The sequence below is a fragment of the Anarrhichthys ocellatus genome, unplaced genomic scaffold (genome assembly GCF_004355925.1).
Source record: "Anarrhichthys ocellatus isolate YVR2014 unplaced genomic scaffold, GSC_Weel_1.0 scaffold86, whole genome shotgun sequence".
Taxonomy (NCBI): Eukaryota; Metazoa; Chordata; class Actinopteri; order Perciformes; family Anarhichadidae; genus Anarrhichthys; species Anarrhichthys ocellatus.
Genome location: NW_022280116.1, coordinates 1037653 through 1055836, shown reverse-complemented (window position 1 = coordinate 1055836; position 18184 = coordinate 1037653). Strand labels below are relative to the sequence as shown.

Below are 18184 nucleotides of genomic sequence, written 5' to 3'. Positions count from 1 at the left end.
CCCCCCCCCCCCCCCCCCCGTCTCTTATTTGTCCATCCTCCTCATCTGTAATACAACCTACCTTCATTCAAGATGCCCAACACAACCTAGTCCCTGCACCCTCTCACACGCTCAAATGCACACACCTTCAGTTATTCAGTGTCTACCTGAAACACTTGTGATTGTCCAGATTTCCTCGGTATATGTTTTCATTGCGTCCTTCCCATTAGGTTGCAGTGAGGTGTTTTACAGTTAACCCCAGCTTGTTGCGTAACGAAGCCCCCCCCCCCCCCCCCCCCCACACACCGAAATGTGCACGGAGAGCCATCTGTGGACAGAAGAAGGAAGGAGGAAAGGAAATGGAATTGTGCTTTTTGACATGGGAGTGGGTAACATGATAACCTCCCAAAGTACAGCACACTGTGCATTGGCGTCTATACGCTGCCTTGCACTTTTAAATTGTACAAACAAATCCTGTACTAACTGTTACGATCTTAGCCCAAACACCATAACAAGTGTGCTCAAATTGTGATTCAAAGTATCATAAATCAGCCGCTTCATGCTAATACTGAATCATGCCTCTTGGCCCATTACCCATAAAGCTTTGCATAATGCACACCCCTCCCTTATCTGCCTCACTGAAAGAGAAAAAAAAAAAAAAGTCAAAAACTGGCCTGGCAAGCTTGCGTAATCACACAGCACAATGACCAATTCAGGAGCAATATCATGCTGACGTGCCGGCAGAACGGAGATCGTGGCAAACTAGAGAGGCGCCAATTATTCCCGATGACACAAACGATGATGCATGTCTGCTCACTCAGCCCGTAATTTACAGCAGAGCAGTCCTTGCACTTCGCAGCATGATGCGCTTCATGTTCTGCGATGTGCTCTCCAGTTCTCAAAATTACATTTCGTACACAGCACGGTATTCATTTTAATAACCACATGGTTTTGCTGGCGCTCCTCGCCGCTTACTGCACATCAACTACACCACACCGCTAAACCCGCACTCTCGCGCGTGTGTGACACGTCAATCTGTGCGTATCAGAACCATTGTTTGATAAGGGCTGCGTGGAGACACCACAAGCATTTTTTTTTAATAAGGCTGCCACCAATTGTGAAAATGTTTACCCCGGACGGAGGTCAAAGGGTAAAGTCGTCGTTGTATTTTCACATTGTATTTAAAAAGGGGCAGAGAAATAAGGACACCGGGATCCAGCATGGCTATTGTTTTCCCTTTTCCTGCCATGGACGCTGTGGCCTTGGCCAGTGGATTGAATCACGGACGCCGAGGTTTGAAAAGTCGAGAAGGAGCAGACACGTTGATGAGCATAGAAAATAAGGGAGGTGACAGGAAGAGTCAAAAGAGGATAGTTTCATGTTTTTTTTTTTTTTATTGTTTCATAGGACCTTGAGCTTCTTTGGCAGAATACCAGCGTGAAAGCAGCCTCCCGGCTGTTTTGTTAACCCTATTCCTTCAGTGAGTCGACCCCTGCATCTATTGTCTGATGCAGTGTGAGCGTGAAAGAGACAAAGCTCAAAAGAATCGAGAGTGAAAAAGAGCATGTGAGTACAAGTTTAATGTCATTACCTAATCAATGCCTATCCCATGATGCAGTGCATCATGGGATACGCTGGGAGGCTGAACTATCTTAAGAGCTGCCACCTTTATTTATCTTTGTATACACTGCTTGGTTTTATCGTCCCCATTACTTCGCATATTCTTTGATAGCTTTTAGTTCGTGGCAAATGAAATGGACATAAAAGCCGACATGATTAAAAGAACAAGTTGAATAGTCGGTCTATTCGCGGGGCTCGTCCAGGATTTGTAACACCGTCAGCACTTTTCTGTGTCAATGAAGCTGTTACAACTAGTCTTCCACTGCAGGAATCTGCTTTGCCTTTGCCTCAGACTGAAACAGTTGAACAGACTTGTCAAACCTGAATGTGACGTCACGCCAAAGAGCAACTACTTAAGGTAATGCTTCCCAATCCACATGCATGTCTTTCACCCATACTTGCTCAAGTAGAATCTCTTATCCAAACTAACTCTTTTCATCTTGTCATTAATCGACAAACAGAGCAAATTTGTTCTTTTTCCTTCTGCCCATCATTTATTTATCTCTCTTTTACACTTCTCCGCTCTTTATTTCATGCTTAAAATCTCACTGACAACTTGTAGATTGTGAAATTTCTGACTAAAATATTCTCTTTAAACTTCAGGCTTGTATATATGTGGTCCTCATGGTATCACACAAGATTCGTACCGTAACACAATAAGCCAGTCCAAGTGAGCCACCATGCACAATACCACATCCCTGAACCTGTGGGCTGTGCTTTCTCTACTGTCTGCCATGAAAAAGGTCTATTACAATCTCATTTCCTTCCATTTTAACTGAGATAACACTGGGATATTTGGACTATTGTTCACCATCGATGTCATTTACACTCGACAAGTAGCTAGCTGATAGCTACTTGTCTAAACAAAGCTGTGATAATAATCAGCTACGTTGTTTGTTTAAAGGTGCATTCACACAACTATAAAGCCTCCGCCACACGTCACAGTTGTTGTATTCAGTACGAGTAGAATTGGAAAAGGAGACATTGTGGTTAAACAAACAGATATGATCAAGAGGTATTGACTGACCATTATTAACTTCAATAGCTAGCTAGGCCCTGTCGTCACAGTGAGGCTGTAGAGTTCACACACCCTCCAACTCTGAACAACAACCCACAATGTAGCCTAACGCTGGCTAATCTTAGAGGACACAACATGTAAATGAGACTACTTTTGGAACCACTGGCATGCGCATTTCTTGACGTTTTGTGGAAGCTAGCTGCCTCCCACCACCAGCGCAAAGCTAACACGTCTCGTGAAGGTCTCTGCACTTAGCGCACCGGCATAAATTTAAGCTACGTTGGATGTGGATGTTTCTGCTTTTTCGGTCAGAGCAAGTGATGCAGTGTATCGAGCGAGGGTTATTGAAAGTTACGTGGTACAAAAGTTACGTGATATAACGTCGAGGTTAACAAGCGAGAAAGTCCACGAAGGATGGTGTGGTTGGTCTGTGGCTCAAGAAAACACAGAAGTTTCACCCACGAGACAAGCTTTTCGTGTCAAAGTACTCATTAACTCTACGTTTTTTAGGTAAAGTTGTTGCGCTTGTTACATACGAAATGTCCGCTAAGGGCGGTTGTTGTTTATTTACGTTAGTTACATTGTTATTTGAGTTTTTTTGTTTTTTTTCAAACTTTAACAGAGAAGTTTTGATGCCCAATCCAAACCAATCATTTGACAATGTTAACCACTTGTCATTATGCGTTTCTGTAAGCTTGAGGCTGATATTATTTGTGAAACCTTTTTTTTTAAAATTTATTTATTTTTATTTTTTATTTTTTTGGTACACAAACATTGAGATTCAACGTATCCCGTGGTTTGCGCAAACATACAATCCCAACATTGTTTCTGGCCACTGGGTAGCATAACTGTAACGCAGGCCTACTGGTTATATAATCAGCAAATGAAAAAGACAGTGTCACATAGCATTTCTTAATGTAACCGTGGCGTTGTTTAATGTCTGGACAGTGGTGGCAATAGCTGTAAAATCACAGTTACTTTGAGTCAACTACTCCATTACTTGAAACCTCTCCGTGGGTTAAAGCTCGGTAAAATGTGGCCCCCAGAATGTTTGAATGCAGTGAGACAGCTAGCACTGCTTTAGGCTACAAGCTGGGGCTATACATCACCTGGTGGAAGCAAACACACACACCTGAGCTGTAGCCTGGAGCCAGCGGCCTGCTCTAACCTGTGGTAATGGATAGGATTTTATAATGGAAGATTCTGCACTGAACACACGCTATAAGTGCTCTGTACTTAAGTTTAACTCTTAACTACTTCTTTAAGGTTTCTTTCGTTGCAAAGCTCCCCTTGTGTCACATTGGATTTCTATGCACAAGATGGGATCGGTCAGAGCCGACTTATTTATTCTGCCATTATTAAGCTTTGTTTACCTTCAGAGTTATGAGCTTCGAGTCACTCTGCTTAAAAAGGTAAGGGCTTGGGGCGAGGCCGGGAACAGAACTACCAGTTTGTCCTCCATCTCAGGGTATGAGTGTGGACAAACAGCTTTTACTTGCTGCTGCTGAAAGCTGAGATTAAGTCACAACCTTTGGTCAAGTGTCGATGTACATAAGTGCTGTGACGATGGGTAGCAATTAAAGCAAAAACAAATAGTGTGACAATGAGTGTGGTGAAGCCAATCACTCAAAAATGATGAGTCACGATGTGAACGTTTCACAATCGAGGAATTTATTTCAACTTACAGACGCAGAAGACACGGGAAGCACATTGCAGTCGTTGTGTTTACTTTGGCCGGGGTAGTGTGTTTCTCTTCCCTTGCATATGTGATATGAATGTTCTTTGAAAGTGTGCGAGAGCGCCGCCTGTTGTCACTCCCTGCCAGTCTGCGATTAGGGATCCCAAAAACACACACGATCCCCACACAAACTCTTCCCAGCCCACCTCGCTGCTCCACTTCCAGCAAAACCCTGAACGGAGGAGGGGGGGGCGGGGGGGGATGAACGCAATTCTCACGGCGTTCAAAATCAATTTGCCACTGTGGCCGACTTGTTTGTTGTGATAAAATTCCCCTGTGGAATAAACACAGATGGGGAGATTAGGATCTACTCAGAAATAAAAATGACTTCAGTCGCAGGAAATGAAATTCCAAATATGCTGCTTATTTTGCGTAGCGTGCCACGCCGATGCAATTAAGATAAGTTGTAAGATCCCCAGGGATGCTGATCGTTGATATTCAAAAAAAAAAAACCTCAGGTAATGAGCCTTTGGAATTAATCTGTGTGACAAGTAGTAGAACGAGAAAATACCCGCGAAACGTTTTACCTTACCAAACAGTAATCACCAAAACAATTTCTACTCACTGGAACCTCAGATGGCTGGGAATTGTGTATGCTGTGTGTGTGTGTGTGTGTGTGTGTGTGTTCAAGAGACAAGGCCCGGAGAGGGGAGGGCCATGTGGGGACAGGAAACGCACTGGTGCACAAAAAACAAACAAACAAGGGCCAAGCATTGGTAATTAAGTCCTCGTTAGTCCTTGTTATGTACAGGAACGCAGCGGAGCGGCAGACAGCACCGCCATTTGTGACTGACCGCGGCCAAATCCTGGAGCGGGTACAGACCCCTGTTCCCTCCAACAGTGGGCGTTTACCCATAAACCCTCTGTGTTTCCACCTCAGCTGGCACGTACAGGGTGATGAGTGTTCTGGATCAATTTTTTGTCGGGCGGGGAGGAGGAGGGCCTCTCGTCCAATGGCTACAGGGCCGGTAGGGAGAGTTTGGCTCTTGGGTGTGCAGCAAACATGCGTTATCAAAGAGTAGCGTGCAGCATGTGCTTTCAGGTGGTCTCAGGGAATCAGGACAGGTGGCTGGACCAAAGACGGAGCAACAAAAAGTGGTCACATGCAAGCTGGAGTTTGTGCGAAAGATAAAGAAGCAGTGGGAGGGAGCAATGAGAGGAGTGAAACTCAAAAAGAAACCAAAAAGATATCAGACAAGAAATTTAGAGCACAGCACCAAATGGAGAAAATCCAGAATGAAAAATACACACACAAAAAAAAAAAAGAGATGAGATTAGGTGAGGTAGAAAGCGACGGACACAGAAAAGAATCAACACGAGCTCAGGGAGGGGAAGGAACAAGGGCTGAACAGTTCTTTTATTTCCCGCTCCCCCTCGGGCGCGCCAAGTCTCATTTACCAGCTCTGTAACTGCATACACCTGACCCAACACACCAGCCAAACATCCACTGGGCGAGTTGCATGCACACACATGCTGTCCACATACACACACCTGGCCCCACTACACCCATCTGCCAACGCGCCGCTTTTGAGTTGGACTCAAAAAAACTGAAGCAGAAGTCAGGACTTTTAAGTTATGCATGGCATTCCTCATGTATTAAGTACACTTTAAAGCAGTCTGAAACATGCTCTCATAATATCAACGAAATAGATAAAGTACAAAACACCTAACGTGACAAATCCAAAGGACTCGTGGGATTTGACGATGCATTGGAAACAGGCACTCTCACTAAAGCAGGAGGAACACTCCCTTCTAGCACATGAAAACCGACTGATTCAATCGAATCGATCCGCGCTGCCTCGCCCACTCGTCCACCTCATTGCAGAGTGAGGTCTTGGCACCTGTTGCGTTTGAACAACAGAGCCTCAGTACCTGGGAAACCAGATAACAACGGTGGTTAAGAGCTCTCGGCGGCTCTGGCTGTGTCAACAATGGCTCCTCTTTTGCTGCCCGGGTACACACTTGCATGCACATGCTCAGATGCACCCACACCCACACACACACGGAAGCATGAAAAATCATGCACAAAGCATACTTGGAGACTATGTCTCCATCTCTCTTTTTTGGGAAGGGGAGGGGGGGGGGGGGGGGGGGGGGGTTGATGGGTTAATTTGAAATGCATCCGTCAAATACAATATGGAACTGCTTTCATCCTGCACGGCAACCACATGATAATCATGCTGCGCGTCAAGAATGCAGGTTGAAGTTATCTCCGACAACCATTTTTTGTGGAGATAAGCGAGTTGTTTCCTGGGTGATTCAGGAGGGTTATCGCTTTTTTTCCTTTTTGAGTGCCAGTGTAGAGTTTTGGCCCTCACAGGTGTGTGATGTGGCAGGTGAACTGGTAAATCCATCCAAAAGCCATATGTCTGTCTGAATTATGACTGGGGGGCGTAAACAGATCTAGACAAAGTCAGTGTCTGAGCCCTCCTCCATTATCCTCTATAGCTCCATTCCCAGACACACCCTTCTTCTTCTTCTCTCGCGCACGCGCACGCGCACGCGCACGCACACACACACACACACACACACACACGAGAAGGAAGAGCCTCACGAGCATGTGTATTACATCTGTTAAGATCCTAACTTCAAAAATCTGATAATATCTAGCATTTTTATACTTCTATTAGTAGAGGTGTGTTTAGAATATCATGAAAAGGTCAGAAAACAGCAAACAGCCCCCCCCCACACACACACACACACACACACACACACAGCATTAATGAACTGAGCTCTACAGGTGCCTTAGTCCTGTTCAACGAGTTTCGGGTGTTCAAAATGTAATGAAGTGCTGCTCGCTTACAGCACATCACGTGCCAGTGCCAAGCAGGAACACATCCGACAGACCCACTGCCGCAGTCAAATCTGAATGCAAATATGACTTTTGACACACACACACACAGTCGAATGAGGCCTCATGAAGTTAATAATTCAAATACGTCCTTTGAAAAAAAGATTTATAACATGCCTAACCCTTAAAGAGGTAGTCCGGTCATTTAGTATTGCATTTTATAAAGTCGGGGGACTCGCCAGAGACGCATTAAAATGAGAATGGTCACAATTGAAAGAGCAGAAGCCTCGTGTGTACCAAGCTCCAAAAGACTGGATCATACATTTCCCATAATGCATCTCTTACATTAGATGCTAGCAAGTTGGCCCCCACACCTGCTGTTTGTATCTTAGACCTTTATTAGCAACAATTACTATGCCCGAGCTGAGACAACCCCAATGACATCACGGAGTTACTTTTTTCAGGCTATTCTTTTGGAGAACCAGATGAGACTATGTGCTATTGTTAACTGCTGAGTAGTGCTCCTTCTGACGAGTAAACTGAACCTAAATCAGTGGATCAGTGCTGATCCCCTTCAATTTTCCAACACTTTAATACAACTTTATTGCATGTATTTGGGCTGTAATAAGCTACTAAAGACTCTTTGTGACATTCAGTGCCACTATGCTTTAGTTTCTCTCTTCCTATCACCGTGTTCCCTCACCTGGAAGATGAGCACTTTAAAGTGGTTCCTCTTCAGCAGGTGGCTGTGGTTCGCCTCCAGCTTCTTCACCTGGACCGCCTGCTTATCCATGCGCTCCCTCACGTCCTTCAGGTGCCCGCTCACTTTGCGGGAGCGCTCGAGCAGCTTGCTGACGCTGTTGGAGGTGCCGATGTGGGTCTTGGACAGGCGGGTCACGTCCCCCTGCACGACTCGCACGGCGCCCTCCAGGTCGGCCTGCCGCTGCTCCATCCGCTGCTGGTTGTCCTGCACCGCCTCCAGCATGTTCACCAGCTTGTCCAGCAGCGCCACCACGGTGATGGCGCTCACCTGGCCGCCGACCGGGCTGCCCGGCGCCACCGCCGCGGTCGGGCTGGTCGGGATTTTTAAGCCCAGCCGGGAGAGGGTGCCGGTCGGGGAGGACGGGGCGGAGGACCGGGTGAAGCTCGGGGTGAGGAGCACCGTGTTTTCGGGCTGCTGCTGCGGGATGGTGTGGACGCTGCTAGGCTCGGCGTGGTCTTCCATGGTTCACAGGTGCTCAAATGTCCCGCTTTAATTGGGTGGGTAATTCACCTGAACACGGAGCAGTTTAGCGGTAGTTTTACTCTCTCGTGACGCAGCTGCCACTTGGTCCAGCTGAGAACTGAAGGCGGGGTGATGTTACCTCTCGGAGTTAATTCGGCGTCCACGCCCCTTTTCTGTCTGTCCCTCTGCCCGCGCGCTCACACAGACACGCTGTGAACTTTCAAAAACACCTCCCCTGCAAGCCAAAGGGAGGGGCGTGGTTGGCACGGAGACGGCGCAGGCCTAGCCCTATTGACAGAATAGAGGTAGGGTTAGTGTGTGTGTGTGTGTGTGTGTGTCCTTTTCTTGTATGCTGGCTTGCTTTGTGTTTTCGTGTGACTGCCAACCATTTCACTTTGTGCATGCCAGGCTGCATTTCCATAAATATGTGTGGAGGCCAGTTTTGTTTACTGCACTCGCTGGTGTGTGTTTTTGTATTGTCTCCCACCAAATTGGTCTGGACTGCATTGTAATCGAGTGGTGTGGATGGTGGTGTGTGTGTGTGTTCTTGTTTGCATGTGACAAAACAACAAAGTGAAGATAAAACTACAATCTAAATCAAAAGGCCATTGTGTCTTGCGTGTTTCACGAACTTAGCAGAACGCTGTAGATACATCACAGACCATATTTTCCTTTATGTCAAAGCCTGGTCTATGCATGTGTTTGTCACTGTGCCTATGCTTACATGTGAGTGTGTGTGTGTGTGTGTGTGTGCGTGTGTGTGTGTGTGTGTGCGTGTGTGTGTGTGTGTGTGTGTGTGTGTGTGTGTGTGTGTGTGTGTGCCCCTTTTCCTCTCCCCTCTTGTTTTCGACCTCTGTGTCATGGCAGGGGGCATGGAAATGTGGAAATCCCTGTTTCAACAATGAGGTCATCCACGCCCCTGGCTGACACTCTCTCTCTCTCAATTCATCTCTTTGCAAGCATCACTGTAAATATTTCATTCACAGTAACATTCTTTACATCTTACATGTTTTAAGACCAAGTAATTAGGTGGTAGGCGATGTGTGTTTATCTGTAATTCATTTGCAGAAAGTCTGCTAAGGCAATAATCTGTTTGATCACTGCAGACTTATGGGAAGCATTCCAGCCCACACCCGACTTTTATTGAATTCTGCCTGATATGGTAAAAGGCTTGGTCAGCCACCATCTCATCTGAGATCAATACAAAGCATTCCCACCCATAAAACTGAGATTAAGTTTTTCTGCAATCGCTCGTGTGCACACTCACACACTCACACACAGTAAAGACACACCTAAGAACAGCATTGAAATATGTTGGCAGAGTCCACAGTTCTTCTCAGATCCAGGCCGCATGAACAAAAGCATCTATTTTCAAACTGTGTTGTTATTTCAGTGATCGCTGAAGTGATCGTAACCTGTTTTGCAGCAACAGGCCCTTTTCACAGCAGCCATTTTGACATGTCGTAGCAGGGAAAACACGAGTGAAAGTGATCAAATTAATTATGGTCCCGTTGTGTTTAGTGTGTCACAGCCATTCAAGGGAGCCAGCATGCACACGCAGGGCCCTGCCCCACCTAAATGGAACAGGGCCATAATTAATGTTATTAATTACACCCCTTGTTTACCCTGCTATCGCATGTCAAAAATGGTTTCTGTTAGAAGGGCCTATACATACATTTCTGCACATTTTTGGAAATACCTTTATTGGCATTCTTGCTGAGAGGAAGATGAGAAGATTGTTACCACGTTGTGCCCTAAATAGGAAGCTATAGCCCGGACACAGTTAGCTTAGCTTAGCACGAAGACTAAATAACAGGGGGAAACAGCTAGCCTGGCTCTGCCTGACAGTACAATAGCCGCCTACCAGCGCCTCTAAAGATTGCTCATCAGCACGTTGTATCTCGCATCCCCCCATTTCCAGTCTTCGTGCTAAGCTAAGCTAACCGGCTGCATGCGGTAGCTTCGCATTTGACCGACAACATGAAGGTGGTATCAATCTTCTCATCTCACTCTTGGAAGCAAATAAGCATATATCCCAACATATCAAACTATTCCTTGATGAATAAATTGGTACGTTTATTGACATGGCAGCAATATAGTTTGTATTTTCTTTGTGTTACAGCTCGGCCTTTTCAGCAGCTACACATGCTTTTTACACGTGCCCTTGACATATTCTCCCTATGTCAACATCCAAGGCTAACACCTCTCCTTGAGGATTACCCGCTCGACAAGCTTCAAAGCTGCCGGAGAAGAGAGGCGGTGTGACAAGAGCAAATGTTCCACTTCCTCTCACTCAAAACCCCAGTGTTTCCAGGCCATCTCTCTGCCGCCGCTTCTCCTCGGAGGCGCACACTTCTGTCAACATAAAAGTATCACCTCCCATCCCGAGCGCTTGAACTCTTGACTTTTCCCCACTTTCACCCCCTCGGTTAGAGCGGATGGAATGACGCTCCCATCCGGTCATTCTTCCAGCTGTCCCCCTGCTTTCCATTCTTTCCCCTTCCTCTGCCCCCCCCCCCCCCCTCCCTATTTTTTCTCCATCCCTTTACCCTCCTCTCTCATATCTTCTGCTTTCCTGAATTCCTCCCGTGTTCCCAATGGCCTGGCATGTTTCACACGTTCCCATCGCTGCGTCAAGGAATGTTTTCTTTCCCTCACCTGTTTTACAACAACACTTGCTATTTATTTAAGGTTCCTCTTTCTCGGTAAACCCTCCTACAGTTACATATAATATAATGCACTTCAAAACAATGATGTCACACGCACAAGCTCTCAGTGAATGGGTTAAAAGGGAGAAGGCTGGATGGACAGCTTTACAAGTCAGCACAATGGATGTATTTGCCCTCTGGAGGCCTAGAAATGCAAGTGCATGATCTGATTCAGACACTTCATTAGTGAAACAGAGCAATAGCCAATAATCATAATTCAATCAATCATAATTCATACTTTTATATTCTGCCAGAGGTGATTACGATTGATAACTCAAGTTTGAAATTTTCTTATTTTGCCAAAGAACACGTCCACAATCAGATCTTCAACTCTAAAGATTCTCCGTAAAGAAGTATGCTAGTGCAGCAGGAACAGCCATCAGCATATTCCATCATTTTCGACAACAAACGTGCCGCTGCAGGTCGCATTATCGCCTGAATGAGCTCCGTATCCAGGGTGAACCTTCCCGGAGTTGTTTGAAAAACCTCCAGCAGGAGGTGTGGCATTGCTGTAACCGTTGGCTCTTTGGCAAACTACCAGGATGGATTATCTTCAAACTAGTTTTTGAGTTCTGACCTGAAGTACCAACCCACACTGTATTTTATACCCAAAAAAATGGAGGAGATGGTTTATTCTGGGAGGGAACAACTTCTCACACACATTCTTAAGCACCTGGGTAGTTTCCTTAGTCTTGTTTCCTTGTCTTTGTTTTATTTCACCTCTACATCGTCCACAGTCCTCGTTGTTGCTGGCTTCATCCGCTGACTTAAAGAAGACGGTGACATGTCCCTCCCTGTCCTGCTCTGGCTTGCTCCAGGCAACATGTTTGTCCAAGCGCCTGCTTGATGTGGGGACAAGAATGCAACTGAAACACTCGAGAGGCAAAATGTATGAAGACTTTAATGATGGTTTCCCACACAGATGGCTTGGGTTGCAGGTAAACAGTCAGTGTGGAGGGCAAAAGAGGCGGAAGTGCAGTTTTGGAACCCATGGGCCTTCGTCAGACAATGATTTAGCTTTTTATTGGTTTAACATCAGGTATGCTGAGAACAGAAAATACCTAAATCAAATATATAGTTTCTATACCTCCAGTTGCCAGGTGAGGCCAAGACAATGACATACTTTAATATTTAGAAAAAAAGTCTTAACACAATAATCATATGCCATATGTACACGATAGTCTATTGTTTTTCCTTTTTTTTGTTAAACATGGAAAGTTCAACTCATCCACCTGCTTCCTCACACTTCACAGTCAGCTTTGTTCACTCCAGGTCATGTGATACCTGCAAGAGACACAACAAACTGGTTCCCTGATCAGTGTTTAAATGTGACCCCTGATGCTTGTGATTAGCCACAACAGCTCCGCACAGGTGGTCACGCCTATGATGATACGATGGATGCCCGGCAGTGTTTGATTTCCATAACCAGCTCAGACTGGATGTCTGGTCGCACAGTGGGAAGGAAGGCAGCAATGGTACCCTTTTGTCGCTAAATCAAAGGCCCCACACAGAGGGGAAAATGGCATGCTGGGACCAAAACAGATGGCGATGGATCTTTAAATGACCCTTTTTCACAGACCAGCGTGTGTCGAACACGCGCTCACTTAAAGGTGGCCTTGTATACTACTATAGGTGTGTGTTTGTGTGTGTGTTTCCGGTGGTTGTTTGATTTCTGTGATGCTATCAATTCTGAAGCTAATGGACCAATTTCCGAGGTGTTGAGCTTTATACACATAGAACGTGAGGAACATGTGTGTGTGTGTGTGCTTGTTTGTTTGTGCAAGTGTACATGCTTTCATGTGTCCAACGCCATCTATCTTCAAACCAACGGGCCAATCCTTCACTGCCAAAGGAGTTGTGGTGCACTTTGTTGATTGTAAAATCAATGCGAAGGCTCTCCTGGCCCGACGGTTCCCACAGCATGGATTTCTGCAAGGTGGCCACGTGCCTCCGAGCAAAACAGTTTGATTTCGCTGTTATTTCATTTATCACCTGTACTTCTCTCCACGCCATCGGCCATTTCCCCAGATGAATCTATCGAATAGAGGACATTTTATTATTCAGTGATATGTAATTTTTTTACATTTGAATGCCTTGGAGAACGAGCCTGCATGTTCAAACGCGCTGTCTAAAATGGCACGGAGCCAGTTCTGGAATCGTGCACTTCTAAGATAAGTGTCAGATTCCAAAGCTGAGTGCCTATCTGTTAGGCTCTGGAGGTGCGGAGTTGGGATTCTGCGAATGAGGGATTACTTCTGTGTACACCGGTTGTTGAGTTTAGGTGTGTTAGTCCTTTAAGGTCTTTGTCTACCACAAATGAACCCGGGGCTATCCGAGATGGATCGCTTCAATGCATGGCCACACTTTTACTCCTCTTTATTTCATTTGTGCATTCAGTAGAGACACAGGGCAAACATTCACAACACATATAATCCTATAAAAGGCACCTCTGTGCTTACCTTTGGCAATAAGTATGGGGTTGGTGGGACCTCGAGGACCTCATCGGTGTAAAAGAAGACCTGAGCAGGCTTTACCATTAAGTGGGCAACTGCCTTGGCCCGCCTGCTGAAGGTCTATTAAGATATTTAGATAGAATACATATAATTTCATACAATAACTTATGCAATGTGTCACCTCCTAAACACAGATGAATGGATTATTCCATCAGCAGGCGAGCCACCGCTGTGAAGCACACACTAAGGTGGCCCTCAGGTAACGTGAAAACACCAAATGCCCTCTCTAGAGCCGATGTTTAGTTTGTCCGTTCTGGGCTTCTGTAGAAACATGGCGGACTCTGTGAGGAAGACCCACTCCCTATGTAGATATAAAGAGCTCATTCTAAGCTAAATATAATATAAGAATAAGAATATTATATTTTATTTCTGCTTTAAATCCCCCGAAAGCTGACATACTGTTCCTTTAAGCCTCACGGTGAACTGCAAATCACATCAACACTGATAACTGAGTTATCACAGTGGGCATTCCCACATTAAAGAAACTTTTAGTTGATATGACCACTTTATTAGCAAACAGTTGCTTATTTACACATCCAGCAGCTACAGAGCAACTTTATTATTCATTTGGAGTCATGTTTCTGGTCACCTGATGAATATAAATCTAATATCCACTCGGTTTTGGTCTCAACCAACTCCTGAGGGAAACATCGGACAATTTGTCTGATAAATGCTCCACTATGTTCACCAGCTATTTGATAAATGCAGGCCTTTTTGTCGTCTTCTGTTGTTAGTCGTGCCAACATGTTTGTTGGGTAGAAAGCTAGCTAATGAAAGTTTCTATGCTAAATGACCTCAACAAATACAGCTTGGTTGATGCTAAGTGCAGGTGATGTCAGAGTGTTTTGGAAGCTAACATTTACTTTAGTCCTATAGAACCATGTGACATTTGTAAATCCAATCTTTACACTAAAATGAGAGTGCTGTCGTTTAAAGAAACCGAGCTATGACAATGATTATGAAGAGACATGAGAATGTAACAATAGGCCTATCAGAATAAGTTGGAAAACGCAGATTGAAGCTGAAGTTAAGAGTTAGTAAAAATGTAGTTAGCTTAGCTAAACGTTTTATTAGATAGTATGGCACACAAGTTACTTCCACACATTGTGTGCTTAAACTCAAACGTATAATGTAGGAAAATTAAAAAAAATCTTCATAACATACTTTTCTAGTCTGAGAGGGGAACAGTACAGTAACTTCGGTAATCTTTAACAGCACGTTAGCTAACTAACATCTGACGTTAGCGCTAATTAAGATCATCGCTAATGCTAGAATGCTAATGTTAGTCACGAAAGACTGAAGATAAAGTTATATTTGCCCAGCAGGATTTGAACATTCCACTTTCTGTGTGACTTTCATACATATTTGGTTTGATTTCACTTGTAGTACTTGTAGTACAGAAGTTACGGTTCTGTCCCCCAGCCTTAGAAATAACAATACTGTTGAAGTGCTTCTATATTTTTGTGGTAGAAAAGTGACTGTCTTCCATTTGGCTCACACACCTGGAGTCCCCAGATGTGAGGTCTGCAGTTAAACCCATTTGTACAGCAGGGCCACTGTGAAATGTCCATGCTGTACTGTTGGCAGCAGTTTCATGTTGAAATTGAATCTAAAAAAGACTAACATTAAATTTCAAGTTGCATCCAAGATTTATCACTGGTGCAGTATGTTCCTCCTCCACCAGCCAGCTCTCACAAGCTGTCACTGGAGCAAAATCTGCTCCATCAACCTGCACTTTGTTCTGTTTACACTTGTTCACGCAAATCCAAGTAATAGTGGCAAATGGTACACCCACAGACGGCAGAAATGAAAACCACATCACGTGGCGTCCACATGTGACTAAAGTCTTAAACGTGGAGGGATTTCCTATTTTTGTTTTGCAGCTTGTGGCCCTAGCTGTCTGTCTGAAGTTATTACCTATGTATTTCGCATGTTGTTCAAACTTTTAAACAAGTAAAAGTGAAATCCATAGGGATGATAATGCTGTCTGCTAATGATAGCATTCACCACATTCCTCGACCTCAGATCAGAGCAGATACTCAGGCATTCACAGAAACTTCCTTCGCATTCCTCCCTGGCCTCAGGCCCACTGGATTTGAGCAGGAGAAGACAGGAAACTGAATGGATTACACTGACTGGGTCTGCTGGGTACTGTGCAGACACACAGATGTGTATACAAATAGGGGTGTGCCCATGGGTTGACCCTGAAGGCTACGGAGCCCGGGAGGTGCCGTGGAGAAAAAAAACCAAAGCAATCCATGCTCTCAAATTACTTGTTTGTGCTCTCGATATAACAACTCCTGCTCTCAAACTAGCAATTCATGCTCTTATTTAAAGTTTTTTTTTCTCTCACCTCCAAAACCTTAAAAGGTTCTATAAACAGGATTCAGAGCATTAATACATTAGCAAACAACTACTTGTGTTGTGCCCCTGTTGTGATATCGTGATACACAATTATGGCCTCTAAATTGATAGTGAAAAGCACATACTAACTCATATTTCTCAGAAATCTGATTGTTTTGTTCTAAAATTCAGAATTTATGAGAAAATACTCAGTACTTTTGATTTGTAAAGTATTCAATTCACACAAAAGTATACAGGACCGTGTGGTTATTCGATATAGACTTGAATGACCAGATAACATTGTGATACATATCGTTATCAAGGTGTGAAATGAGCTTTATTGTGAGATAATACTTTGGTCATGTCGCCCAGCCTCATAAATGTCCACCGTCAACATGTTGGCATCGTGTCATACGCAGAGTTTAGACTTACACCAGCTGTGAAATGAAAATGTTGTGACAGATTTGATGGAGCTCAGGGCTCCTCCTGAGGACGGCTGCTTTATTCCAAGATATTTGACCTTCTGTGTGGAATCTCTGTGTTACAGGTTTATGAACTTATCAATGACGTTACTGCTGCTTTGAAAATGTTCTTAATTTGGAGATGGCTATAAATAGGACACGTGACCATAATGGGTAAGATTTATTCAACATATTACAGATTTATTGTAGAGCAAAGTGATAGATACTCAACTCAACATACATGAGAGACATTTCTGTGTGTGTGTGTGTGTGTGTGAAGAATAGGACAGGAAGCAGAATATAGGTGCTCTCAATGCTGCTTATTCACATCAGATTCACATCTTATTTATATCAGATTTATCACACATGCGAAGACTGACGCATATGAAACGCTTGTTTTTATATAGTGTGAATGCATCATTGCATCAGCTGACCCTGAGCACACTTCCACCTGAGAACCTCCTACATGAACCAGGATCTTTTCCCTCAATGACTTTGACGTTTTAAAAAACGCATCAAATCTTGAGGAAATGCAGGTGGTATTTGTGTCCTTAAGGCTAAATTATAAAACATCAACTCATTCTCAGGTGGCTTTATTAATATGTAACCAGCAGTGTTGACAAAAATAGTGTTTAAAAAAGGTAATAAAAATACTCAGTATGCTGAATGTTGCATTATTGGCTCGATATTATAGATCAAATACTATGTTAATAATACTAATGTTAAGTTTAATCTTTTACAATTCATCACTTTTTGATTGCAAAACCAGAATTTTTTTTTTAGATTTTGGGCTATTTTGCCTCAATAACATCTTCTTTCAGACTAGTGGAAGGACACATCCTTGATACACATCGTGTTTATTTCACTACTTTGTCGATTTGCGTCCGTAGACCTCATATATTCACCGAGCATTTCAGATAACGTGTCATACAGACAAGAAATGTCTTAATGTAAGTGATCAACATTGTTATATCTATAAGTTATAATGTTTGCCCTATTCACATGGGGTGTCTACCCGTAGGCAGGAGTTCGGAAAAAATGTTTGGATAAAAGCTTGTTTTTGTGTTTAAACAATGGATTAAAAAAAACACACGTGCCTTTCACATGAAGTACTTCGGAAATAAATTACTGCATTCTGTGGTTCATAGACTGTCTTAATTATGTGTACGCCAAATGAATTTCAAAGTTTTTCCAAAATTGAAAATGTTCGTTGTCGGCAGGATTCGAACCTGCGCGGGGAGACCCCAATGGATTTCTAGTCCATCGCCTTAACCACTCGGCCACGACAACTATGCGTCCACGTTACCATAAAAAAGTTTAACAAACGTATTCATCATAGCTGGCATTGTCGCTGCAGAGGGTTGCTGAACTGGGTCGATCATGCGCCATCCTTCCGCTCACGTTTACATCTGAAGCCGGTTGTAGAGAGGTGCTGCTGCTGCTGCACAGCACCATCTAGCGGTGGTGGACGCCTGTAACTGATTACAAATTACATTCATTCACATCGCTCTCTTTGTATGCACTTCAAAGTCTTTCGAAAAGTAGGAAGTCGGTTTAAACGACACAACAGCGAGAAATGAAAACAATATGTCAAGCGAGGGCGATAATAAAACATGAATATAAACTGGTATGGACATGGGAGGCATGCAATCTTCACTAGGACGTAGGATACAGGATCACGCAGAGCTAACACGAGCTGTTGGAAAAGTACCCCATTAAATGTAAATTCCTGCATTGAAATGCCCTTAAAGTAGGCACATCAGAAGTACTCAATGCAGAATATGTTTC

At 44.1% G+C, this 18184-nt stretch overlaps 1 protein-coding gene and 1 non-coding gene across 2 annotated transcripts in view; both read right to left on the bottom strand.

The window, feature by feature from the left end:
- The window catches only part of cavin2a (caveolae associated protein 2a), a 17174-nt gene extending 8667 nt beyond the window's left edge, over positions 1 to 8507 (bottom strand). Inside the window, exon 1 of the mRNA XM_031875068.1 lies at positions 7850 to 8507. Within this exon, the coding sequence (XP_031730928.1) occupies positions 7850 to 8371 (522 nt within the window). The 5' untranslated portion in view covers positions 8372 to 8507. The remainder of the gene's footprint in view (positions 1 to 7849) is intronic.
- Positions 8508 to 17604: 9097 nt separating this feature from the next.
- On the bottom strand, positions 17605 to 17686 carry trnas-aga (transfer RNA serine (anticodon AGA)). The gene has a single exon. It is a non-coding gene; the product is annotated as a tRNA-Ser (tRNA).
- Positions 17687 to 18184: the final 498 nt, after the last annotated feature.